At 40.7% G+C, this 27,602-nt stretch overlaps 2 protein-coding genes across 2 annotated transcripts; both read right to left on the bottom strand.

Annotated features, from left to right (window-relative positions):
- Positions 1-834: 834 nt before the first annotated feature.
- Positions 835-12,492, bottom strand: ube2z (ubiquitin-conjugating enzyme E2Z). The gene is made up of 7 exons (XM_033971506.2): positions 11,649-12,492; positions 8,511-8,583; positions 6,065-6,252; positions 4,527-4,638; positions 3,662-3,774; positions 3,496-3,586; positions 835-1,598 (listed from the first exon to the last, which is right to left on the bottom strand). The coding sequence occupies exons 1-7, from the start codon at positions 12,074-12,076 to the stop codon at positions 1,416-1,418; spliced, it is 1,188 nt and encodes a 395-aa protein (XP_033827397.1). The 5' UTR covers positions 12,077-12,492; the 3' UTR covers positions 835-1,415.
- A 1,853-nt stretch (positions 12,493-14,345) lies between these two features.
- atp5mc1 (ATP synthase membrane subunit c locus 1) lies at positions 14,346-19,368 on the bottom strand. Its single transcript, XM_033971470.2, has 5 exons — positions 19,257-19,368; positions 17,519-17,565; positions 16,725-16,799; positions 15,983-16,161; positions 14,346-14,711 (listed from the first exon to the last, which is right to left on the bottom strand). Exons 2-5 carry the CDS (start codon positions 17,555-17,557, stop codon positions 14,597-14,599), a joined length of 408 nt encoding a protein of 135 aa, XP_033827361.1. The 5' UTR covers positions 17,558-17,565; positions 19,257-19,368; the 3' UTR covers positions 14,346-14,596.
- Positions 19,369-27,602: the final 8,234 nt, after the last annotated feature.

The following is a 27,602-nucleotide window of genomic DNA, read 5'->3' as shown; positions in this document are numbered from 1 at the left end:
CTGTGTAAGCGGCTTGCAACTAAGTTAAGATAGAGATGAATCATTGTGAGTGAAACTGAAGAAGAAACGCAGCACTAAAAGAAGACCTGTGACGCTAAGCTAATAAGCGCTACTGCGGGGGCCAATGCAAACTGATAATGTTGACTAATAACTAATACAAATGCCATTGCTAGCTGTACCAAACTGAAGACAAGTGGATACGCACGATATTAAATGCTAGCTGAAGTTTTTCTATGTATTAAAATAAAGTCAAATTAGAGACTCGTTAATTTAAATGTACAAGAACGAAGATGAGAAGATGCACATTACTAAAAGAGGACTCCTAACAGTAAGCTAACAGTTGCTAATGCTAATGCTAGACATTATTGATCCGTAACGAAGTGTATAAATGTAACTCATGGCCGTAAGCTAATTATTGCTAATACTAATCGTTTTTATACTGGTTAGTGTTACACGTATCAAATCGCTTAAGCTTGGAGTGTTTTTGGTAAGCCAGTAGTCTGTTGACATCACAGTTTAGGTATTGGCACGTATTGTTTCGAATAAGCACAAAACATGTACTAAAAAAGTGCTAGCTCCGAAGTGACGAGTTGAGCGGGACTGTGTGGAAAAGAGCCATGTGAAATCCTCTGACAGAACCGGGGGCCAAGGCGCGAGAGGAGGACAGGGTGCTGCTGATGTCAATGAGGTCTGCATAAGGACGTCCGACCAGAGGACACGGTAAACAGGATGTCCAAAGAGCACTCCGATGTCCCGCAGGATCTGAACCGGAGGCTAGGCTAATGGTTAAACCACTCACAACTGCACGCTGTAAAAAAACTACACAAGTTTAAAAAAAAGACTTGAATTCAAAATGTTCTTAATTTAAGTAATTTTTAAAACCTTTTTTAAATAGTTAATTTTTATATAATTTTAACGTAACTTTTTACTTTGGCCAATTCTAATTACATTTTCTTGCCAAACTTTAATGATCAAATAAACTACTACTAGCCTATTGCTATTTTCAATTTATTAATTACGGATTTTAACTTATTTTTTTGTAGTTTCAAGAAAAAAATCTGTCAAAAAAAATCTTTACATATAGACAGATATTTAGCTAGAAACAAAAAAATAAAATATGTTGAAACCAGTAAGTTGAAAGTAATTAAAAAGTCTAGAAATCATAACTAAATAAAAAATGTAAAAACTTCTCAAATTAAGAAAATTATTGTGAATTCACATCATTTTAACTCCTGTAGAATTCAGTTTTTGCAGTGCAGTCTTGTCTGAACATCGAAGGACAGCTGGTTTGCCACACAAAAACACAAGTACACCCAGCACCATGTCCCAGGCAGGTTCCTGTATTCATGTCTCTGGGCATGTGGGTGTCAGGCCTGGCCCCGTCTCTGGGGCCCTAGGGCAGGTGCGGCCCTGGCTCAGGGCTGGGTACTGCCCTGACTGTCGGGGTCCGTGCCGCTGGACGTGCTGTCAGAGTCTGAGTCGTCGTCATTAGGCACCTCTTCTGATAACATCTTGTCCCGGACGCGGCGGTGGGTGACCCCCAGGCGTGACAGCAGGCCCTGGTAGTCGAAACGGCCCCTCTTCTCCCCGAACGGGTCCTGAAGAGAGGGACAGGTGTCAAAGGTTCTATAATGCACAGAATAGATTCCTGTGAGCTTTAAGCTGTGTTATAATGCTGTTACCTTCTCAGAAACATACCTGGTGTTTGTGTTTTGTTTCATTCACATGTTTTACTTCTCTAGGGTATTAACTGCATTATTATCACTTGTTTTGAAAATGTTAAATTAGCCAAAAACACTGTATTAACATCATGTATAAGCTTCACTTTCGTTTTTTGATGCTCTGAGTCAAAGGTCACTCTCACTTCAGAGTGCTATCACATTACAATCAGCGTGCTTTCCACTAATAAAACAGGTTTGTGATGCCGAATTGTTGTGTGGGACCATGGATGACGTAGGCTTGTGGGCTGAGCCTTGCACAGAATCTTACAGCTAAACGTAAGGGCCCAAGAGAGATCACCAAATTAGTCAAACATGCATGGGTGACAGGTTAACAGCTATTTCTAGTCTCAGTTGAACAGCTTTACTCTTCAGAACTCTAGAATAACCCTTCACTGTCACTGTTATTTTTAGTATAAATTTATATTATATATTTATATTATAGTATAAATTTAGTATAAATTAAACGTGACAGTAGTATAGAATAGTACAATATTTTTGTTGTACCTTTTATGCAGTTAAGCTCATCAATTGAAAGTCTCTAATATCTATATGTTGCATCAAGGGGTGAAGCAGTTTCAAGCAGTTTGAGGCTAAAACAATAGCTATAGCTTCAAATTAGGCAGGTCTAGGGCTGAAATTATCCAAAAAATATTCTAATGAAGGTGTAAAGCGTTAAAAAACACAGTGGAACATTTCCTGTATTATCACTTGACATCACAAGGAGGAACAGAGCGTTTTCAGTTTGAGATAATAACCAAAAATATGCAGCGTTTGCGTGTTAAATGTCTGAATGCAATATAATACAACTCCAGGTACGTTTGAAATGAGGAAACAACAGTATAACAAATTAAAAACAGTGCAATATAAGCTCTTTACTGTCACATTTACAGAACAGAGGCTAGCACTAACAGCGGCTAATCTGCCACAAAGACCCATATTTGGGAATCCGGGTGCACAACCAAAGGCCTATCAGGAGTGAGATTGTTGAAGGTACACACCCCTTACCAAAGCAACGAGGCACTATAGCTGTCAATCAAACCTGTTGCTAATGCTAGCAGGAGCTGACCTAATAAAAGAAGGCACCTGATTGGTCTGTTATTAATGTACACATCTTGATTCCTTGCATTATATTAAAATACAATGTTTTCAGATCATTTTGTTTTGTTTCATTCACATGTTTCAATAAGCTTGCATAGTCGCTGTTGCTCTTGATATCTCTAAAATTCTGCCCAATATAAACAATAATAGTGTTTATTAGAGCTATAGTCGAATAAAAGACACGTCCTGCCAATCGATTAGTCGCCTAAAGAGGGGTGAGGGATAAGCTCTCAAAATTATTACTACTCTCTATCTGACCCAAACTGCACTCACAAGAATACACCTCCAAGAAAGTGTTAGAAAATTCCATTTCTGTGCTGTACTGAGGGCTCCCACTACCAGCTCAGTCCATGTTATCTTAACATACGTCATCAGAGGTATAATACTCCCTACAATGGAAGCATAGGTAAATTGGACTGCACTAAATTAGAATGGACAACAGGGGGATCATGCAAAAACAACTATTTATGCAGAAAATGTACTAGGAAACAATGTATTTATATGAAGACAGATTAAATGTCTGAATCATGAATCACTACCTAACTAACTTTCTGTAAATCCTTAAATCTAAATAAAATGATTTAGTCGATCAGTACAAATTTTGCTCAACTAAAACTCCATCGACCGATTAAATGGGCTGAAGGACTAGAGCATGTTGCACTAGAGGCGGGCGCACCTGCATGTTCTGTCCCTGTAGGTGCAGCCGCTCTTTGCACACGCTCTCGTAGAAGTCGTAGTACTCCAGGAAGGACTTTTCCATCACACTCCTGCACAGGGAAGAGTACATGATGGCACACATACTACTACATACTGTAATGTACGCGAGTATATGCAGTGTTTACCAGAGGGCATCGGGACACGGCACCTTCCCCTCCAGCATGTCGCAAACAGCCACTCTCATCGTCTCATGCCTGATACATTCGTTGTAGTTCTTACTGTCCCCTGGGTGGCGCTCCTGCATACAACAAACACAGGTTTAAGTACTCATTTGACTACAACATCATAATATTCAAGACTTTACAGATTTTTGAACTTCTCAAATTTTTTATCCCCACAAACAGCCACTGAAAACTATGAGAACCTGTCATTTGCGTTTTAAGGAACAAATGGACAGTGGTATTTCAAAGTACTGTACTGATACTTTGCTGTGACATTACCTGGAGGAGTTCTACATATATGTCTCTGGTGGAATGTTTAGCAGTTACCATGCTAACACAATGCACACATTAGCAAACAATGTCAGAAAAGTTTTAAGATAGTTTGAAAACTCATGAAACCAAGCGTTCATGGTCCAGTTTAGATTTGCAACAAAAAAAAAGTAGAGTGAGTAACTGAAAAACTGACTAAGTGGCTAATGTTAGCTAGCTTGGGGGTGTAATTGTATATGTGAGGGACTTGTACAAATCATCTCATCTGTTGCAGGTGTAGCTAAACCAGTTCTTTCTGGACAGATTAAAGTCTAATAGAGCAGTGTCTACAGTTCGCATCACACCCACAGGTAATGTTAATGATATCAGCTGCAAAGTATCAATTCAGTGTTAATTCTGATGCTTGACTCTATCTTTACATTTTTAATTCATGTTAGTCCTCAATTTAAGGTAAAACATCTACTTTCACAAAAACAAATAGTATCCTTCCATCATTTCCTTTAACTAGTTGTAAATGGTAATCTCTCAGTAACAGTCTGTGCCCCTGCTCAAAGCTTACCTGCTCAAACCCGGGCTCGTTGTGGTAAGGGTTCTCGGTCATCAGGGACTGGATAGAGATGAGGACAGAGGAGATGCTCTGAGCAGGACTCCAGGCTGGACCGGTCCATGTGCTGCAACACACAGAGTAATGCAGACAAATCATTGCTACCGTTTTCGCTTATACCGTTAGCAATGGTCCCAATTTTTCTTAAAGTGGGATTAAACATCTGAACTCCGCCCACAACCACATTTCAAATAGAGCTGCTAAACTGCATAGTACCTGGAGGATTAAAGGGGAGAGTGAAGGGGGAGGAGGGGCGGGGTCTGGACGTATAAGGAACAGTGTGATTGGTCTGATGGTTATCCACACTCCAAACTCAGAAACACTTGGGCAGTCTTGTGTGATGTAACATAACACTTGAAATTGCAGTGACCACTGGAGACAGCAGCAAAAGTAGATACCTGTTAGACCAATCACACCGTTCCTTATACGTCCCCCTCAGTCTTATGGGCTCGACACACGGGGAGCGACGTCGCTCGCTCTCCATTTATTTTCAATGTTACCTGTGCGACATTGCGAAAATCGCTCGTCTCTCTCACCTCCGCGACAAGCGAAAGTCGTGCACCTGAAAACCTCTCGCTCGTGCATGTCGACGTGCACACGCGGGCCTGCGACGCGACTAATGAAAGTTGAAAAATGTTCTACTTTTATCGCTGTCGCCTGCACAACAGCCAATCGGCGAGAGTTTGATTGATGAGCCAATGCACTGTCCACTTCAGAAACATCATGGAGGAGAAAATTATACTCACGTTGTCGGATTTCCCAATTCTTTTTGACATCTCAAAGAGACTATGAGATATATCAAAAAAAGCAGCTGCCTGTGTACTCGTTGATGCCAGGGTGAATATGAGTGGTAAGTTAACATGCGCAAATTTGTTAATTCAGATAAATTTATGGAGGCTGATTCAACATTAAAAAAATATATTTATTTAAGGTTTTTACATTAAACAGAATTAGCTGCAGCATAGGGTGGACCCAGGATCGCTTTTTTTAGTTTTGTAGAGTGCAACCAATTGTAATATTTTAGTCAAATGAAGCAAAACTTAACGAGATTTCATTTTAGCGTCTTTTTCCCCCATCTACCGCTATTAACCTCAAAATTCCCTCCAAATAAACAGCCAATCAGACGTGTAGGAGGCTCGCGATCTGCTCTGGAACAGAGCGCGACGTGACAAGCTGCCGCTAGTCGCTGCAGTTTGTCGCTGCCCGTGTGTTGGATTTTAAAGCCTCTGCGATGAGTGTCGCTGCACGCTGTCGTTAGTCGCTCCCCGTGTGTCGAGCCCATTAGTCCTCCAGGTACTGCCTAGTTTAGCAGCTCTATTTGAAATGTGTTTTATCATCACTTTCTTTATGCGTGCACAATCTTCTGGCAATCTAACCTCGCAATTTCCTGTGGCACGAGATCTTGTCCCATCCCTAATCCCAATATTTGCCATAAAAAAACACAATTGAATTTATTTCGCCCTCTTGTGGTATGTGTGTGTATGCGCTCTCACCCCAAGATGCTGAGGCAGACTTTCCCATTCCTGTAGAAGTTGGGGTTGAAGCGCACCGTGTTGTGTCCCGTAGTGATGAGCTTGACGCGGGGCGGGTGGATGGGGTAGTCCGGGGGGCAGCGGAACAGGAAGAGGAAGAAGCCGCCCTCGTACGGGGTGTCAAACGGACCCGTAATCAGAGCGTGGATCTGAGAGGACGACAGGGGAAAAGAGAGTTCACCGATTTGTTCTGATAACTAACTTTTTTTTTTCTCTATGTTAAAAGCCCTGTACCTGATTTTTTTCCCATATATTTCTACAGGAGCAAGAGAAATATCACTCAGATATTGTATACGCAGCTTTCAAGGTCAAAATAAGTCAAATAAGTCTAAACAGGAAGTGTCTTCGCCTGCTAGTTGTTGTTAGCTTTAACAAAATGGCAAAAATCTGCTATAGCCTCTGACTGTTGTGAAAAGTGTTTATAAACTCATCATGCGGAATAACTTTGGACCACTGCAAACTTAAAACTCTGGTTAACAGAACTAGTACATTTTTATGTCTTAAAAATGTGAAACAGTGCCTTTAACGTGTAGTTTATTAAAAAGGAAACTGGAGAGGTGCTTGTTTTCGTTCACGGACACAGAGGTGTAAACAAGCCTTACAAACAATCAGAACCAGGAAATAGAGCTGCATAATATTTTGCAATCTAATCAAAATTGCAATTATTTTGGGGGAAATTATCAAATCAAAGGCTGTAATTATTTAGATTACAGACTCTGAAAAGAATAAAAGTTGTAGATTTGTGTTGAGCAAAATCATCAATTTTTGTCCTCGGATTGATCAGTCACAGATTTTATAGTTTCTTGAATAAACCAGGGCTGCATGATATTGGAAAAAAATTGTGATATCCAATATGGCTTTTAAGAACTGTGATATCAATGTTACTGTGACATTTTAATATACTTTTTGACTCAGTAATTCAAAAAGAAATGCTCTGTCAAAATAAACACTTAACAGAGACAAAACCAGGACTAAACAAAGGCTAATTTTGGACTTCAAGAAATAAATAAAGCTGATTTTCCTTAATATAAACCAGACAGACTTTTAATCATTGCCATTTGACACAAAACAGTTAAATGCATCTGCTCCAACCCACATACTTTCACTGACAGAGGATTGGGAGTAAACCACTCCATTAAAGAGCTAAGCTGATCACATATTTGAAATAATTAAAATGTGTTTTATTGACCAGCTTTAGTGTTGACCTATGACATGTTTGCAGCGTTATGTGTGACTCCTCTTAAACTAAAGGTACTTTCCACAGACAGTCCTGCTGAGTCACCTACACAGAAATATGCTTTTCACAATTAAACATTCTCATCTCAGGAAATATGACCTTAAACAAGTTTCACTTTCATTTTTGGCCAAACAGAAACTTAAGGCCACATCACATTATATAGATCATTTGCAGGAATCATCTTTTTGTAACAAGTGAATAATTAGCTATAAATAGTTAAAGTGCATAATTGGCTTTGAATTCTATGATAATGGAGCCCAACGGTCACACTAAGGCTCTGGAATCGGGCGGCACGATGAGAAAAATGTGTGATATTCGATAACTGTTTTGTATTGCGATAAGGATATTATTGCAATTATATATATATATATATATATATATATATATATATATATATATATATATAAAAAATACAATCTGTTAAATTAAAACTAAAAATGTGCATGGTTTCATTTACTAGACAAACTGTATAAAGAGATATCAGCGGATACCAATATTCGATACAATATATTTTTGGCACTAGCCCTATTCTCTGAGTGCCCTTTTTGAATAGACCAATGACTCAAAATGGAAATGGAGAAGCGTATTTGGCTGTACGATAACGCAAACATGTATATCCCAGATAAAAACATTTTGTTATAATTTTTACAAAAGTGAAAAGTTAATTAGCAATTTGCAACTTAAGATAAATTTGTGGGCCTTGCCATAGATTTCAAAAAAGCTAAATATTGGTATCCACAAATACTGGTTATCGGCCACAGCAACAGACAAAATATTGGATATCTTTACTGGCTCAAAAAAATCCATATCGGCCCCTCCCTATTGTGATATATTTATTTTATTGCGAAATCAATTATTGTGCCAATAGTGTTTAATGCCACAGCAGAGGCTAACCAGCTGTGTTAATATTGTCCATACTAATATTGACACAATACTGAAAATGTGCAGGTTGTTTAAATAATAAAAATAAGTAATTACAGCGTTTATGATATATTTGCACCAACTCAAATGTGGTTTGGATTCAAATGTGACACACTGTGCAGTCATACTCTGGAGCCTCACTGTTGAGCTCTGGGCCTACAAATTGTCTTATGTTTATGCAACAGAATTTGGTCTGATATTGTGTTGGAGTCATTTTTAAAGACACATGTATGAGGTGCTCTGGTTTACCTTGGTCATATCTTGAGGATCAGGGACCACGAACATGCCTGGAGGAGGCTCCTTGTAGATGGACATGATATCCCTGCAGAACACAAAGCACAGGAAAAGAGAGGTTACCATTAAAATACACACTTACTGGTGGAGGATAGTTAGGGTGATGAATTTTAACTTTTGTGATACTTGTCTCAATGGAGATGTTATCGTTTTTCCTGGAATGCTAAAAGTGTAGAATTAACCTATCTTGGATTCATTGAACTACCTGTAGTGGGTTATTACTCAAAATGTCTCGTAAACATGCCTTGCTGCTGTGTTTGCTGTTGCCCCACTTGCTTGTCTTCTTGGACATGAGTTTAATGCCATATTGTGTAACTTTCTAGGCAGCACAAGAACATTTCCATGAGATAAGCAGGTGATAGTCCTGTATCGGAACAGTTAGATAGTGTAGTCAAAACACATGTTCTATTGTGTTGGATAAAAATGTAATAGTCATAGAAAGTAGCTCAGTGAGTAAAGGTTTGCCAACTGACCCACAGGTTAGCGGTTCAATTTCCACTTCAACCACTGCTGTTGTGTCCTTAGGCAAGGCACGCAATGTTCTTCTTGTGTACCACAGTATGTATGTTAGAGTTGTTGAAAAATATCTACTTTTAAAAGGATCGCGACTCAACATCTTAACGAGTCTGGATCGATTCCGATTTCTCAAAAATCCACAATAAAATGCCCCCCTTAAAACTGATCTCACCTCTGCAGCGTTTACACAGGTTCCAGTGCTACTTTTAGTCACTTCTGCTTTGTGGTTTGTTCTGCAGTGTTGTGGTTAGCAGTGAAGGAAAGTTAATGTGCCAACTACAGACACAACCTGTTGGACTTGAAGGGCCCTGTGCGTCATAAATAGTTTATACAATTTATTAGAAAATATTTATCATTTTTATCTTTGACAAAAATACCTGCATATTTAAGTTTAATCACTGCAGTGTGGAATTAACTGGGTCTAGATAATGATTGACTAGACACATTATTTTTATTCAATTATGAACTAATAAAATAAATACTGAGGGACTTAAAGATTCACACCTCTAATGTATGTACACTGTTTTTTATTGTATGAATATGACTTTTATGTGTTCTAATATAGATGAAGCTAACAAATTAAGAACTAAACCAGTAAAGACTAAACAGGTCTAAAACAGAAATGAAATATGCCAGATGTTACCAGGGGTAACTATGACCTGAACCAGAATAAAACCAAAACCAGACCTAAACCAAGTCTCTAAAGAAGAGCCAAAATGAAATCCCTGTAAATGACCTTAACCCCAGGCTCTGTAATTACATGTAGCCTATTGGAACCAGAGGTCAGCAGTACTCAGTTACATTTACCTAAGTAACTTTTTAACCCCTTTTTAAAAGAAGTACTTTTCTAGCAGCATACTTTTACTCCTACTTGAGTAAAAGTTTTAGTTCTTCTTCCCACTGTGAGTAAGTCTACAAGAAACAAAATCTTTATGTTGGCAATATGAAATTATTCATATATGATTTAGTTTCTAACATTTTTGTGTCTATCCTTTGAAAATAACAGATGGATTATTTAATGTTTCGTCCTTCAGATGATATTAACTTTAAAATATAAATCAGATACTTTTTGAATCTTACTTGAGTAGCAGTTTTCCCAAATACGTTTTACTCTTACGTGGGTAATTTCTTGGACCGTTACTTTGTATTTCAACTTGAGTAATATTATTTTGAAGTAATACACATTTTTGGCTACTCTATCCACCTCTGATTGGAGCTGAGCTGTATTGAACTGAGCCAGAGATTTGGAACAAAGAACAGTGTTGTGTGGAATGTTAGGTTTCTGTTCTGTCCTTCACTTTCACTCCTCCACCTCAGATACAACATTTTCAAAACAAAAGGTAACATCTACATGTTATGTGTTAGCCATTAATACCCCATAGAAGTAAAAAAACAACAAAAAACACTATTTAAATCTCCAGCAAAAGCCACTATTTTGTTTGGCTCAACCTGCTGCCTGAATAATATGCATTTATTTGATCCCTTTGCTACGAATAGAACACTGTACAAAACTACACTGCTCTCATATCCACTCTGTCCTTAAACTGGACGGTGGATGAGTGTGTGGTCATTTCAGATCAAATAATTTGGGGAAAATCCCCCTTGCATATCGGTCCAAAAATGCCGGCAGACCTTATCGGCCATCACGTTCTCTGGATTCTAAACATCTGCAAAAAAATCTCTGGATTCTAAACATCTGCAAAAAAAAAAAAAAAAAAAAAAGTACAGTTGATCTCTAATGCTTTTGTTATGTTTATTATAAAAGGACAGCCCGTATGGTCATTAACAATTAACGACTATCAAAACAGAATCACTTTAAGGGGAGACACTACAGGCAAAACACTTTGTGTTTTCAGTTTGGTCTCTTAAGGGTTTCATGTGGAAACAACTACATGTTCCATTATGCACAGAAATATATTTTAATATTTAATTTAATCAACCTGCAGCGACAGAATTATATGGAACATTGTAATTTAGAAGGCCATTTTCTTTAAATACATTTTTCTCCCATAGGGACATAAGGATCATCCCTTAAAGTAGCACCTACATACACCAAACCTACAGAATTGTATATTTTAAGATCATAAGATAGTGACAAAACGTCCAGAAGTATTTTTTGATATTCAATCCCAAGCCTGATTATTAACTATGATTAGTAAGTAAGTTAAGTAAGGAATATTTCAGAGGGATTTAGTTTACTCAAACACTAAATAAGATATCAAAAATCCCCTCTGTATAATTTTTGTATCGTATATATATATATATAAAAATATATAAAATAAAATATATGTGAATGTGACCTTTTTCAGTATCGATACCTGCTCAAATGAGTATCTAGTTTCTATACTACTTTTAGTACCGATTAGTATCTGAGTTTATAATGTTGTGTTCTTGGGCAAGACACTTTACACTTCTTGTCTATGGCTGGTGATGGCTGCAGAGACCATATGCATAGAATGGCTGTCACTATTCCACCCAGGCTGCAACAGAAACTACAGAATTTTGGGAGTTCAAATGAATTTTGTTATTATTAATAGTAGTAGAATTATCTTGAAGATTCCTGGTAGTTTGGCTCACCTCTTTATCCTGAGTATGCACTGCTGGGACGCCTTCTCGTTGTCCCAGTCCGTACTCATGGTCGGGTCCCAGGAAGTGGCGTGGATCTGGGACAGGAGACCGGCCCCAGCGACCCCTGCCACACCACCGACCCCCAGCCCGACCCCGGCGAGCGGCGACGAGGCGTGAACGACGGGCGACACGGCCACTACCGGAGGAGACGACCCGGGGCTAAGCGCACCAGTGACAGCCGCCAGAGGAGTCACCACCGCGGTCAGACCACTGTGTGCGGAGGACACGGGCCCGGAGCCGGAGGGAGCGCCGCCGCCGGGGGCCAGTAAATGTCCGGAGCTGGTGAGAGCGGGCAGCACAGGGGCCCCGTTGCCCTGTCCGGTGACGCCTAAACCAAGGGCACCACCGCTGGACTCCTCTCCGAAGCTGTCCGCCATGACTCTGGGCTAGCGGCAGGCAGGGCTCGGTGTACGCTGTGGTTCTCCGGGGACGGTTAGCGCATGGACAGCCCGGGTGGAGGGGGATTGTAGCCTCGGTAGTCGTCCCCCAAAAAAATTCAGTGCGTAGACGCCACAAGCTGAGGCGAGGCCGCACAACACGGAATTTCTCCCCGCGACATGGTAGCCGTTTGCGGTTAGCTCAACAGTCTGGCCCGGGCCTCGGAAAGTAGCAGCTCGGCGGTGAAACGGGCATGTCCCGGCGGGGTAGGGTTCACTCAGAGTCCCGGGGCACGGTGCAAGGGGGTCCGTAAGAGCTGTCACGGTTTTACTTCCGAATCAAAGGCGAGACGGAGCGACAACACAACGCAACTTCAGCCCGAGCTCCACCGATCAAGCGCCCGCAGTGAGGAGAGGGCACGAGCGCATCCGGGAACGCCCTTCACAATAAAACTACAGAGTTTATGGGGGAGATTTCAAAATAAAACATGTCTCTGGGGAAAACTACAGCAGGGTCGTGCCCTATATGAAACCCGATATATCTAGGTTCTCCTCTCGAACAGAAAACGCTCTGTTCCACCTTGTGATGTCATGTGGTAATACAGGAAGTGCTCCTCTGTGTTTTTAAATTCCACTCACCTTCACAAAATCATTTAGATAATTTCAGCCCTGGATTGGCCTTTCTCTGGTGAACTAAAGGTAAAAGGTAGCTGTTAACTTGAAAACTACCTCTTAATGACATAATAAAGTGAAACAGAGCATTTTGAGCTTTGGAGATGTAAACAGCCAATAAAAGGTCACTCAACATTTGTAAATGAAATTAAACACAACTCCAGGTCTGTTTTTGAGGAGGTAACAACATTCTAACAGGACATAAAGCTCACAGAGTCAATATAGGAGCTTTAAGTATATGTATACCATATATTTTTGTAACACCAAATATGTGAAACTCTTTAGTCCACCATGGTTGTTTTTAACTGTGCTATAATAAATGTCATTGATTGATATATTTATATTTTATTTACCCAGCCATAAATAGTTTGCAGTTGGAGTTTGCATTCGGTTTACACTGTGGAAATTTCAAAGATGCACTGCATCACTTTTTAGGTGGAGGAAACTTCTTTATAGAGTCTATGGTCTCTAGGGAACCTACAGCTGAGAGCTTCAAATAAATGTTATATTAAAAATATTAGTGTATAAATAAATTACATGAACTTCAAATTATCCAAATAAGTTGTTACTACTTGAGTAGATTTTGCAAATACATTTTTACTCTTACTTGAGTAATTTCTTGCACCATTACTTTGTACTTCTACTTGACTAATATTATTTTGAAGTTACAATACTCTTACTTGAGTACAATTTTTTGATATTCTACCCACCTACTATTAGGCCTATGTGACTTTTCAGATGGAGGAAACTTCCACAGTGTGGCATTAAAACTTATCTACTGCCACTGAGACAAACTGGTGGTGCCAGCAAGCCACGTTTCAGGTCAGATCTATGGAGAGGCTTACAGTAAGAATGTTTTTCTATGCCTGTTTTAGCAATAAAAACACCAGAAATGCACGACAGATCATTTTTATGTGCAGGTTTTGGTGGTTCATTGGTCTTTTCCTAATATAAATGACCCAGTTAAATAAGTGTGTATACCTTTTCAATATTTTTCATGGGACCATATAGATAGAAATGTTGACTCCAGCCCTTTTCTGAGAGTATGACATCACACAGAACCAGAAAACACCAGAAAGATGCAGTTCACTGACTCAAGTAATGATCTAAAAAGGTGACACCTCTATGTTTAACTTCACGTGGCTTATGGTGGTGTTTGGGGTGAATGATGCAGTGTATGTGAACAAGGCTGACCCAAGGGTAAACAAGTAAATCTAGTGCACACTGGGGTCAGTCCACAGAACACAAGAACCCACCTTAATTACAAAAGCATGTGTTATAGGCCTCTGATCAGAATCATTACTACCTAAACCCCAGCAGCCAATAATAAGTGCTAGTGCAGCCTCTGCAGGTCAGGCTCCGAGCTTTTCCAAACTGGAATTGCAATTTCATTTTTTTGAACCAAGAATGCAGGCTACATACTAGTCCTTATGTAGACAACTCAATATGTGCCACTTAACTGAGCTTTGACAGCCCTACATAGGCCCAAATTATGTACACCGTAACTATGATTTTAAAATTGGCCAACTGCAAGACAACATTTTTACTCTCTGGAATAATGCAACTTTGAGCATTTTAAATAAGTCATAAAAACAGATTTAGTTATCCCAAGCATTTATTTTGGACAGAATTTTAAACCGAAGCGAGGTCTTACATCAACTTGAGAACACAAAAAGTGAAACATAAAAATTTTCAGGGCTCTGAGAGGCGCTGATAAATCGTGTTGGATCTGTAGACTGGAATGGCCCATGGCTGTCCCGTGAGCCTGTCCCGTGAGACCGCAGGAGGACCGCGGGAGGGCAGGGGTCATCTGGGGCAGTGCAGAGGAGGAGGAGCACCGTGTCGAGCTTACATGGCGAACAGGATCAAGAACGCCACCATCAGACAGAAGAGCCCCATGGCCTCAGACAAAGCGAAGCCCAGGATGGCATAGGAGAAGAGCTGCTGCTTCAGGGATGGGTTCCTAAGGGGCACAATGGACAGTCACTGAGTTTTAATGTAGTAAAGACAGCAAAAAGACTTCATTACTGACTAATTAAAACGATACAACCCTGAAGGCTCACCAGAGGAGAAACACTGTTATATAGCCATGTACAGTTAAAGGCTTTTAAATTATCACCATCAAGTGTGCCTTGGAGGTTCTTTGCCCCCGCTTTGCAATCGTACTGGCATCACCCATTTTGTAATCCACAACCATATTGACAATTAAAAAGGAACTGGATGTAAGGTGAACCCTTAGTGTTTTTAAAAGTTACAATCACAGCTGAACCATTAACTTGCAGATTTCTCATTCTCAGTGAGTGAATTCTGGAGGTTCTGAGCATTAAGATCAAGCATGACCTGTCATATACTGAGCTGCAGCAGAGTCCTTTTAGCTTTGAACCAACTGGACTCGAGCATTGAAACTGGCCACTCAAATGAGACTCATGCTGATTTATTTGCAATTACAAAAACATCAACTTTTACTGAACCATTGTAATGTGAGGCTACATTTCAATCAATAGCACAGCCCATTTGGCCACATCCACTTTTCTAATTTTGTACAAGACGATTACCAGACACTAAAACTTTGCATTAAACTAGATAGCATCAGTCCTGAAGAAATAACCAACAAGAGTCTGAAATGATCTACACCAGAACTACATGGACAAAATTTTCTTCAGATTAGTGGTCTATTGAACCCTTTCCCTAGTGACAAAAATGTCAGCTATTTTAGTAATACTATAAAACAACTGCTATACAATTTGATACATCTTCAGGGCATGCCATGTCAAATACAATAGTTTTTCAATGCCAATATTGAAATTTTATACAGCCACCTTCTATAGCCATAAGCGACCATAAGCTCAATAGTAGGTTGGTTCAGTGTTGAGTGCATCTGAGAAATCAAATGGTACCTGACAAATTGGAAACACTTCAGTGCCTCCATTTACTGCAGCTCCATTTTTAGGGCTCTAGTCTCTTAATAGACTAGATATCCAATCATTTCAAATGCCTAGTCAGGTTATCTTTTTTTAATAAACTGGTCACTAGTGAATCCTGTCAGTAAGCATGTGGTTTGGAGCAAAGATCAGACTTTGGAAATACATTTCACCCTTTTGTGTTAAAATGGCACAGATTTATCCAAAATGCCCAGCCCTACTCTATAATGGTGCACCCTGCCACCAGTGTAGAGTACACCTCCACTGAGCGGAACATGGTGTACGTGTCCCGCTCCTGTCCAAGCTGTAGTACCTGGCATATCCGATGATGAGGCTGCCGAACACTGTCCCGATCCCTGCTCCTGAGCCGGCCACTCCCACTGTGGCGGCCCCTGCTCCAATGAACTTGGCTGCAGTGTCAATGTCCCGGGACACAGCGCTGGTCTGAAACGAGCGGAGTGCCATGGAGGACTGGCTCACAGGCACCAGGGCCTAAGGGAACAATGTGGAGCGGAGTGAGTGACCACTGAAAACTCATCATTGATCTTTAGTGTATTTTAATTCAGCAGTATTGTTGAGACGCAGCATTACTCTGCATTTTAAATCCTAGTGTAGAGAGTACATTTTACAAAGGTCCAACGAGGACAGCCACTGTAAGTACCTAGTGAATATTAGATTTATAGTCAACAAGTTCAAACTAATGCGTACCAAAAATGGTATTTTGTAGCAATTTGATTTATTGACTGTGGCTCCGACCAAGTTCTATTGTGTCCTTAGGCAAGATACTGCATTCTGACAACCAACACTCAAACACCAAAATCATACTGGGTGGAGGGGTGGATGGTGCAGATTAGTATCCTCTCTTCTGTCAGTCTGCTCAATCAACTTATTACAATTTATGACTATGTCTATCAAGATTTAAACAAGCCATGAAGTAGACCATCTGACACATTTGAGAAGAGTTGAGCCTCAGATTTAAGTATACGTGCATATCAATCATGCATTTTACTGGCCACTTGAAGGATCCCCCCCCCCTTTTAGTAGGGTGTGCTCACCTGCTGCTCTGTGGGCTGGGGTCTGTACAGGGAGACGGAGACTGGCCGGGCGAGGACTCTGGACCCTCCACGCAGCTAAAGGCACAACATAAATCGTGTTTACATCAAATCATGGAAGTGTTCAGTTTGCAGTGACTAGTGGAGATTGTTTCTTTCATGCACCCAAGTAGTGAAGTTTGCTGACTATGAAGTCTGAAAGGAAGGTGAAGATTATAACCAAGTGTTTTGTGCATCGTTAAGGTCAATTTGTTTGAAAGTCATCAGTCAAGTGTTGTCACAAAACTAAAATTTCAAACCATTTCTATACTAAAAGCAAAGGCTCAATACTTTTGATACAATGATAAAAATGCTTTAGACTATGGACAAACATTTTAGGGGTGTCCAAACAAAGCTTATCAGAACTAGTATGAGATCACATGATAGTGTTTTGTGTTGGTATCTAGACTAATTCCTTTGTCATCCAAGTATGTTCCATAGAACATTGTCAAGTTAAACACTTTCTGGCATATAACAGTTTACCAAAGCTGATTATTCCAAGCAATTTAGAGGCACAAAACCACAGTCCTAAAGCATGCCTCTTGTTCCCCTTACCCTTCATAACCAGGATTTGCTCAACACTAAAAGGTCAGGTGACATGTGAAGGCCACAGGTGTCATGAATAAATCAGCTGCCCTGTCCTTGTTCATGAATTCCATAGGATTCAACCCACCATCATATTCATCAAGTATTCTACTATAAGTACCACATGTACCCCAACCCCACCCATACAAACCAATGACAGAATTTGAACTCACCACAGCGGGGGAAGTGACAAATTTGGCGCAGGCATACATGGCTCGACCTGCGGAGGCAATGCAAAAGTCATTAAAATTTGGGCTGAAGGATCTGGGAAAAGGGTATAATTGAACATAATCAAAACTTGCATCTCAAATCTAATGTCATAGTTCATATGTTAAAAAAGGTATCCAGCGGAATTAACAAAAAGATGGAAATATGAACCGATATCACATTACAGGACATGTTTACAGATTTAAAATGCATATTTAATGCAGAAAAAAAGAATGTTGTTAATGAAGGAAATAATTAAACAAATTCCTTCAAAATTTGCCAATTGTGATACTGATTCAGATTAATCTTGCAGCCCTCATTAGAATCTTTACAAATTGTCAACTTCGCTCAGAAAAGTTGGCAAGGACAATTCAATTCTTGTTTGAATAATTATTTTGATGAATAAAGTGCCAAGGGACACATAGTTCAGAATACAGGACTACAGTAATCTAACATTGTGAATTTATTTTTTTTTTTTAAAAAGGCATATCATCTATAACTAGAGGGCATTTCAACCAAGAGGATAATCCAATTGTGCAGACTGGTTTTAGGATAAACAACTTGTTGAAAGAAATCATAGCTGCACAAATGCATCTGATATTACAAATCCCCCCTCACGCAAAAACCTCCATGCAAATCTTTCTTTGATCCCAATATTTTAACTAAATACTAGCTTTAACATTACAGAGAGGTCACCCAGTGCAGCTCTGGGTCCAACTGGCTGTCCAAGTTGCAAGAGGACAGGAACAGTGGCTAAGCTAAGCGGCTAAGCTAATGGATACCGCCGCGCTGAAGGTCAAAAAGTGGTCGCGATGTAACAGAGGACGCCCCGGGGAAACTTGGAGCACGTCCCGCCAAGAACTACTGGAGCTCGGAGCAAGATGCATGAAACCACTGACGTTTAGACCCGTGTCCCGTGTGTTGTCCTTGCACAACGGGCAGAGGGATGATCCAAGGCCCGTAAACCTGTCACATTTAATACGCCCGTGAATGGTGGTGGTGGTGGTAGTAGCGCTGCAAGGGGACGAGCTTGGAGACGAAAAATGGGTTGGTACAGGCGGGTATGGCTGTGGGATTGGGCTAGTGCACGAACGAGTAATAAAATGTGTTATTTTAAAGTAGGACGAGTGCACATGCAGCACACAGGGAGTCCATTCTTTCATTGGAAGTCATTGAATGGCCGACCCAGGGACTCTACACTCTTGGCATTTCGCTTCAGGGCGGTGCTTAATATTTTACGTCACTCATTCAGCTGTGAACAGATTAATGCAAATCCATCTAAAAAAAGTAACCATTAAACATATTCAAAAAGAAAACAGTTTGTAGTCGTGTCAACATTGCTTTACGCAATAAAAAACCTGAGAAATCAGACGCCAACTACTTGCACAGCAAAATCCTACTGTAACGTCTAACCTTGACTACAAAAATGTGAATACATCTTTACCTCTAAAACGACTACTAATCCAAAGAATAATCAGTTTTGACAATAAATTTGGTAAAAATGTCTAAATCTTCACACACGGACGAAATGCCTAGACTTTAGCGATCCCCTAGCGACCTGCATGCTAGCGGCCGTGTTTTAGCAATGACAGACTTTTACACGCTCATCTGCGGGGCACGGAGCGAAACAAACACAAAGAACGGGTAGGGCAGTTGTTAATGGTGATACAAAGCAACTTAAGGGGGAGAGATAGCGGAAGTTACCGGTTTGTGAGGGGTTTCGGTGGGTCCGGGTTAGCTGCTCTCGCACACAGCGGCAGTCAGTGAAGGTAGGAAGGAGCCAGCTGTCACCTTGTCATTTATAAGTCCAACTTCTACGTCCTCAGCGCTGATTGGTCAGAGAGGGGAAAGCGTGCGCTCTGATTGGACCAAAGCAGTGTCTGTCTTGCTTAGGGGCCTTTAGGGCGGGAGTAAACCGGAGAGCAGGAGACATGAGTGGTTGGAAAGGTAAGAAGGCGGGACAAAGTGAAGGTGCGTGTGTTTGATTGGACAGAAGTGGCAAAATGGTATGAGCTTCGTTTATTGGTTAGATTAATTTGCAGTGCGAGCTTCGTTTATTGGTTAGATTAATTTGCACCTGTTTGAATTGTTATGTTGAGGATATATCACATTAGACGGGGTATTATTTTTCAGATTTCTTCCATGATATAAAGTTTCCTCATCAAAAACAAGCTTGAAGAGGTTTTAGATGTCATCCATTCATGGTTAGCAATTACTCCTTGTGGTTCGCAGTATGAGCCTGTACAAAGGCTACACCCACAAGCCTATGCTCCCAGACTGTATATATAAATGGACATAGATAATACACTTTATATTAAGCCACTCTACATGATCCTGGTATTTTTATTTTGCTAATTTGTCTGTAAATCAAGATTTGAACATTAATAGCAGACATATCAGGCACGAGTTCCCCCTTCTTAAACAGAGGGACTTAGAGTTACTGTTGTTGATCGCAATGCAATGTTACAAAGGCGACCTTGCCAACCACCTCAATGACTTCAGCCAGAGTGATGGATGAGTCTGCCTTTGAGTTCTCAGTCTCTGCTTCTTCTTCTTCTTTGGAAGACGTGACGGTGGGATTGAAGAGATCTTCAAAGTCTTCCTTCCACTGTCCGGTGACATCCCCAGCTCTTCACCTGCACTGTAAACAGTGGTGGTGAAGCACTGCTTCCCCCTCCTGAGTCGTTGGACGGTTTGCCTGAATATCTCTGAGGCCGACCGATAGTTCCCCTCCATGACCTCCCAAAACTCCATCCAACCCCGTTTTTGCCTCTGTGACTGTGGGAACTGCAGCATGCTTGACTCACTGCTACTTGTCAACTGTCTCAGGAGTCCCACAAGCCAACAAGGTTCAACAGGACTCCTTCTTCAGCTTGACGGCATTCCTTACTTCTGGTGTCCACCATCGGATTTGGGGGTTGCCGCTTTTGACCACAGCTAATAGCAGCCACTTCGACAACAGAGAGACTATGGTCGACTCGGACTCCATGTCTCCCAGCCTCCCCCAGAATCTGAGAGAAGTTCTCCCAGAGATATAAGTCTGCTGACAGAGGGCCTCGCCAGATGTTCAGTGAGAGACACAAGAGTGAGACACCTGTCCCTAACCTGAAGGTGCAGGAACACTACTCTCTCGTTCAAGTGGCAGCTGGGCTGTGGGGCAATAATCAAGCCCACACCAGTTGTCTCTTCCCACAGGCAACACCAGGGAAGTGAAGAGTCTAACTCCTCTCGAGAGAGCAGAGCTCTTTTGCTTATTGAGCAGGTCAGACGTGGAACAAACTACTCATATACGAGAGCTCTCAGTGGTTGTTCAACAGTGAAATAGGTCTCAATGTAAAACTAAATGAGATTTTTATATTGAGGGTTTGTTGGTTTAACTTTCACTCCAAAATGTCCAGTTGACAGATTTGAATTTTTCTTTTACTTCAAACTGCAATTCCAAATGAAATGTTCTTATTCGATGTAAAGTGAGTGTGTTGTGTGAACAGTGAGTGTGTTGTGTGTATAGTGAGTGTGCTGGTGTGTTCCATTTGCTTTTGTGTGATGCAGTTCTTTTCCCTGTCCTGTAACACTCACCCTCCAGCATAAGCCCAGGTTCCTTCTCTCCATCGAGAGTGACATTCTATGTCCCCAGAGCAGGTTTCCATGTCTTGATCTGCGGAGACTCCCGCCTTCGACTACCGCTCAGATTTCTCTACACCGGCCCCTTACAGATCCTCCTGCAAGTGGTGGAGCCACAGGAGGACGGCACCAAGTCTCTCCAGGCTCTGCTCGGCTCCTTTGGGGGGAAGGCCTGGTCACTCTGGGCCTGGCTCCAGGGGGCCCCCGGTGACGTCAATGTGGGCGACATAACTGGCCTTGAAATGACACTCATCAACACACTCACACACACTCATACACACGCATATACACACCCACAAACACACACGCACACACACCCCCCACACCCATACACACACACACACACACACCCACACACTGAAGTACTCACATGCACACACCACATTCATACTAGGAAATGTGGGTGAAATGTCTTGCCTTAGGACACAACAACAGTTTTTCCGCTGACACCTCTCTGTGTCACTGGCCACACTGTAGATTTTACCTGTGGTCTTACATTCAACTTCTAACCAGGTTTGGCCTCATAAGAAACACTAACTTATACATATGATGCCCCATTATTCCTGTAAGCCTCACCATGTTTTCACCATTCAAACAATATGATATTCTGAATTGTTAATTACTGTGGAAAATCACTTTGAAACCCATGGAGGTCTGCAATAACATCTGTAAACTCGATTTCTTTCCTCTCATTCTGATTAGATCATAAAGTCTTCAGAATATAACATTAGAGGATGTGCAGATTTGACACCAGATGATAAATAATATTTTCACAACTGAAGAATAAAAAACATATTTGCTTCTCTGTGTGCCACTGTCTCGGTATCATGCAAATTATTTCCAGTTGTGTCTGACACCTACAGTAAATTGTAAGAGAATTAGTGAGCAGTATCTGGAGATACTGATGCATAAAAAAAATCACATCTTATGTTCAGCGATTTTATTGATGCGTGCATTCACGTACATCAGTGGCTTTCTTTCAGTCCTGCTAAGATCCTGTCTGGTTTAGTTCTGGTCTAGAATCTGGTTTTGGATCAGATTTAGACCTGCTATTGTCAGTTTAGTCCAATCCTTAAGTCCTAGTTTAGTTCTGGTTTATGGTCCGGTTTAGTCCTGGTCTACGGTCTGGTTTAGTCCTGATTTCGGGTCTGGTCTAGTCCAATTCTTTGTTAGTCCTGGTCTAGGGTCTGTTTCAGTCCTGGTTTAGGGTCTGTTTCAGTCCTGGTTTAGGGTCTGTTTCAGTCCTGGTTTGGGTCTCTTTTAGTCCTGGTTTAGGGTCTCTTTTAGTCCTGGTCTAGGGTCTCTTTTAGTCCTGGTTTAGAAGCACTAAACTCTGCTAATGTGAGCTGAATGAAATTTGACTGGGTGACCAATGAGGTCCTTTGTTTCACATGTGCCTGGATTTCTCAGACATTTACTATTGTGTATTTAACAGGAGATTATGTTCGACAAATGCTTACAGACATATTGATCCCACAATACTTTTTCAATTCATCTACAAATATATTACAAATTTCTCCTTATACTATTTGTGAAGCTCTTTGAGGATATAAAACGGTTAATTCAACCATCACACCTGTGTGCAGTGTACATGCTCTGTCTGCAGCCTCAGCAAAAGTACTGCAAAGAAACTTACAAACAAACCAAAAATATTTTTTGTACATAATTCACTCTGGGTAGTGCAGAGACTGTGTGAGAGTTTACAGTGTGAATCCTGGGTCCTGAATGGCTGAAGTCCTGAATGCTGGCTCCTGATTGGCTGAAGTCCTGAATGCTGGCTCCTGATTGGCTGTTCTCTCATTCATATTCATGCTGATCTTTAAACCTGTCCATCAGTGAGGAGGCTCTGTGTGAGGAGGAGGAAAGACAGTCGACACTAGACGGAGCTGTGTGTCTGAAAATGTCCATCCAAGTAGGTCCACAATGTCAAATGTTCAGTTTCATCTTCATCTGTATTTTTAAAGCACCACTGTGTAACATTTTAGCCAAAATTGACTAAAGTATTTTTTTTCTTATTGGATGTTTTATTGTACTGAATAATCTGCACCCTTACTGTGAGGAGGGTTGTTTCTCCACAAAATTGACTTTTATTTGGCCTGGAGGAGAGCCTCCTCCTGCTTGTTTCCATGGAAATTATGTTCTTTTGGCTGTAATCTTCCACTGTATGACATAAAACATATCTATGTGCACAGAGAATGTTCTGGAGTATTGCTTTAAGGAAACATTAAAACAGAATTCTGTATCTGATTCTTCAAAATAATTTTATCATAAAAATCTGATCAGATGTCTGTCACCTGAACGGCAAATACATTTTGTAATCGTCAAGATAATATCTTAATGACATTTTGTAGCTTTCATGCTCGATCTTGTCTGGTCTCAGAAGCTAAGCAGGGTTGTGTCTGGTTAGTACTTGGATGGGAGGCCACTGGGAATACCAGGTGCCACACAGGACTGTGTAATGACAAGTACCGCATGACTGATGACAGAATCCACAATATGATATATTTACCCGATACTCAGACCTTGATATGATACATGTCTCAATACTCAGACCTTGACACAATATATGTCTTGACACTCAGCCCTTGATCTGATACATGTCTCGATACTCAGACCTTGATCCGATACATGTCCTGATGATAAGCACTTGATCCGATACATGTTTTGATACTCAGCCCTTGACACGGTACATTTTTCAATACTCAGACCTTGATACGATACATGTCTCAGTACTCAGACCTTGATACGGTACATGTCCTGATACCTGGATATCCCTTTAAACATGTAAAAAGTTCACAAAAGGTTTTTGTTTTTTTTATTATTATGTAGAATAACGAAAATTATTGGAATTTTATGTCCACATTGCCCTTAATAAATTGCCCTATGAAGAAATCCAATGAATAGTTTAGCCAGTGCTTTCTTGTCAGATTTTCTTAGAAAAAACTCAGATTAAAGTCTAACAAAGTCTCAGACAGAGCAGTGCCTACAGTTAGTATCACACTCCAAGGAAATGTTGATGACATCAGCTGCAAAATATCACTTGTGACCTCAATAAATGTGACTTTTAAAATGAATACTAACATTAACTGTATGTCTCAGGCTGTGCGATGTCTCACATGTCTCCTCTGTGTTACACCAGTTTGAAGCACAGGGGGCAGTAGAGACACAGATGTACAGACAGTGTCCAAAACTGCCCAGTCCATCTGCCTCTCATGGCTCATCTTTATGTGTGGATTCACTGATTTTATGATACAATAATAAAGACTTCAGCCTCAGGAGGAAACACAAAATATATTCATCTGTAGTCCCAAAACTTATAGATTCTACTCAACTGACTTTTGAAAGCTGCAGAGTAATGATGGTGCTGTCTCATCTTAAACATGTCTGAAGGTGTGTGTTTTTTATTTTAGTTAGTTTAGTTTTAGCTTTTATTTAGCTGAAAAAGGGTTGGTTGTCACATGGATGGGTTGTCACAACTGAAGTATCTGGATCTTCTTCTATATCTTTTAAAATGACCATTAATTTTAAAACTATGTTTAAAGAAACAGAATGTCCTGTTTATCACATGTTTTATTTTAAATGAAAACATGACCTGTGTCCTTTTACTGACAACAATTGTAATGCTGATTTATTCTTAATTAAAAAAAACATTGGACATGACATGGACAAGTTGTTTATGTTTGGTCTCTGAATGGTCACTACCTAAACCTCAGCACCTACAGCCAATCGTGAATCAGTGCTAGTGCAGCCTCTGCAGCTCTGAGTGAATTCTATTGAGAATGTGAAAAACTTGGATCTGTCCTCCATCTATATATAAAATAAAAATGTCATCCTCACATTCTATGCCGCTCCATGTATACTTTCCCCACAGCATCTTACACCCTGCAGTTATGTGCTGGATTGTCTCAGGGGCCTCTTTGCACAGCCTACACCTTGGGTCTTGTCTGGTGTGGTAGATCTGGGCCTCTATCGCTCTAGTGTTCAAGGTCTGCTCCTGTGCTTCTGTGCTGTTTTTCAGTCCAACTTTCTCAAGCCATTGGTAGGATTTCTTGATATCAGCCACTTCAGTTATGTTCCAGTGGTACGTCCCGTGCAGGGGCTTGTCCTTCCATGATGGTTCCTCCAGCACCTCTTCTTCTGCGCTCCACTGTCTGAGACATTTGCTGAGCACGCAATCTGGTGGGGGCTTGTCCTTGATGTACTTTTTTATCTTGGATGTTTCATCCTGGACTGTGGCTCTCACACTCACTAATCCTCGGACTCCTTCCTTACGGCTTGCGTACAGTCTCAAACCCACCTGTTTCCGGTCGAGAGCCATGGCCTTGGATTTAGAGGAGCTGATCCTCATCCCAGTCACTTCACACTTGGCTGCAAACCTCTCCAGTGCCTGCTGCAGGTCCCGGTTTGATGAAGCCTTCAGGACAACATAATCTGCAAAAAGCAGAGATGAAATCATGTGGTTCCCGAACCGGACCCTCTATGGCCCCTGGCTGCACCTAGAAATTCTGTCCATAAAAACAATGAACAGAACCGGTGACAAAGGGCAGCCCTGGTGGAGACCAACATGCACTTTGAACAGGTCTGACTTACTGCTGGCAATGTGAACACAGCTCCTGCTCCGGTCATACAGGGACCCGACAGCCCTTAGCAAAGGGCCCCAGACCCCATACTCCCAGAGCACCCCCCAAAGGGGTTCCATCTCCATAGAGACAAGCATGCAAGAGTTACACAGTGCAGCCTTAGTCCTTGCTATGCTATGGTCTATAGTATAGTCTATATATATTTTTTAAATAAATGTGGTGGATTTAACAGAGGGAAGTTGCATGATATTATAAAATTGTAAAACTCTTGTAAAATAAAACACAACAATCATGTTTGGGCTAATAATGTTGGTTTGTAAACTTGTCATTTTATGGACCACCTGGGTAATAAAAAAGGGCCGGAAGAGATGTAGTTTGTGGGTGCTCTACAGCCAAGATAAAAGTGAGACTGTGTAAAGAGAGAATGCCACCAAGTATTTAGGCAACTCATTTGTTTTTACTTTAACGTGTTACACAGTCTGCAAAGGTTTCAGAATGTGAGGTCATGATTTCAGATGGAGAGGAGGAGTCTGTATAACTCTGTGGGAGATTCACTAAAGCAGACGGTGCCCTAAAACAAATCTACTTGCTTGGAAATATGGATCAAGCTTATTAAGTGTGTCTTCCAAGTTTTTAAGCACATGACAGATTTTCATGTTTTTTGGTGGTTTGGTGGATAGGACCTGTGGTAAATATTCATCATAGTTTTACATCAGTTAAGTGGCAGTTTGTAAATAAATATTGAAGTTGACATTGAGAAATAGCTTTGTCATCAGAACTATTGAATTATATTCAAAATTCAGAGGTGATTTACCCACAAGAAATAAGTCTGACGTTTATATAAAATCATGAGTATTTTGTAAATAAAATTAGCTTTGGCTCTTGTGTATAATATAGTTCCAATGTAACGATTATGGAAATACCTCTACTTAAGTCACATCTTCCTCTTGTGTCTAACCAGGAAGTCTCCACTAACAAAATGATCCAGGAAAACTATAAGCAAGTAGTTTAACATGTTAACTACATGTGAGTCTAACCAGATACACACACCTTAAAGTGGAACCAAACACTAAATCCACTTTATGTTCGCACTAAACCGTGTATATATGGTGTTTGAATGTCATTGTCTACTGTTCTTTATCATTGTTTTTTTTTTTTTTTTTGGAAACATTAGTACATTATTTGCAACTTTCTGGTCAAAAACTGCTCCCTTCAGTGGCCATTTGGTGACATCAGGGATTAAATCATGATTAAAGCCTGGTGCAGGGGTGGAGTTTGAAGTGTGGATACCTGTTTGAACCCCTCCTGCTCTCCCCTTTAGTCCACTAGACCCCGCCCCTATCCCCCCACTCTCCCCTTTAGTCCTCCAAACCCTGCTCTGTATTTACTTCATTCTCCAACTTTATTTTCATAATCTGTGATACGCGTAGGATTGGGCGGTATCACGCAATCATTTTGGTACAAATGAAAAAAAACTGCTACTTTTTAGTCTGTTGTGCAGCTGCCCATCAGACGCCCCGACAGCTGCACGGCTCTTTGTTGTCATGACATTTACTGTGATGTCAGCTCCCCTTGGACACCGTAGTTTTCTAACATAGAAATCAGTGGACAGTCATTTTTTATTAATATTGGGATTTAAAATGTGCAAATTATAACATAAGGATCTAGGGGCGTCATAGCTGATAAATGCACAGCAGACATGGGCACAATTTGTCTTTTTAAAGAAATGGCTACCGAACAATTTTGATGTCCCCAAGATGTGACTTTTATAATGAGGTCAATTCAACTTGGCAATGACACCTACACTTAAAGCAGTAACTGTACAAAAGCAGTTCAGACCTCCAGCTCC

Source organism: Periophthalmus magnuspinnatus, chromosome 8 (assembly GCF_009829125.3).
Source record: "Periophthalmus magnuspinnatus isolate fPerMag1 chromosome 8, fPerMag1.2.pri, whole genome shotgun sequence".
NCBI classification, from domain to species: Eukaryota; Metazoa; Chordata; class Actinopteri; order Gobiiformes; family Gobiidae; genus Periophthalmus; species Periophthalmus magnuspinnatus.
This window is presented reverse-complemented; position numbering and strand designations above follow the sequence as displayed.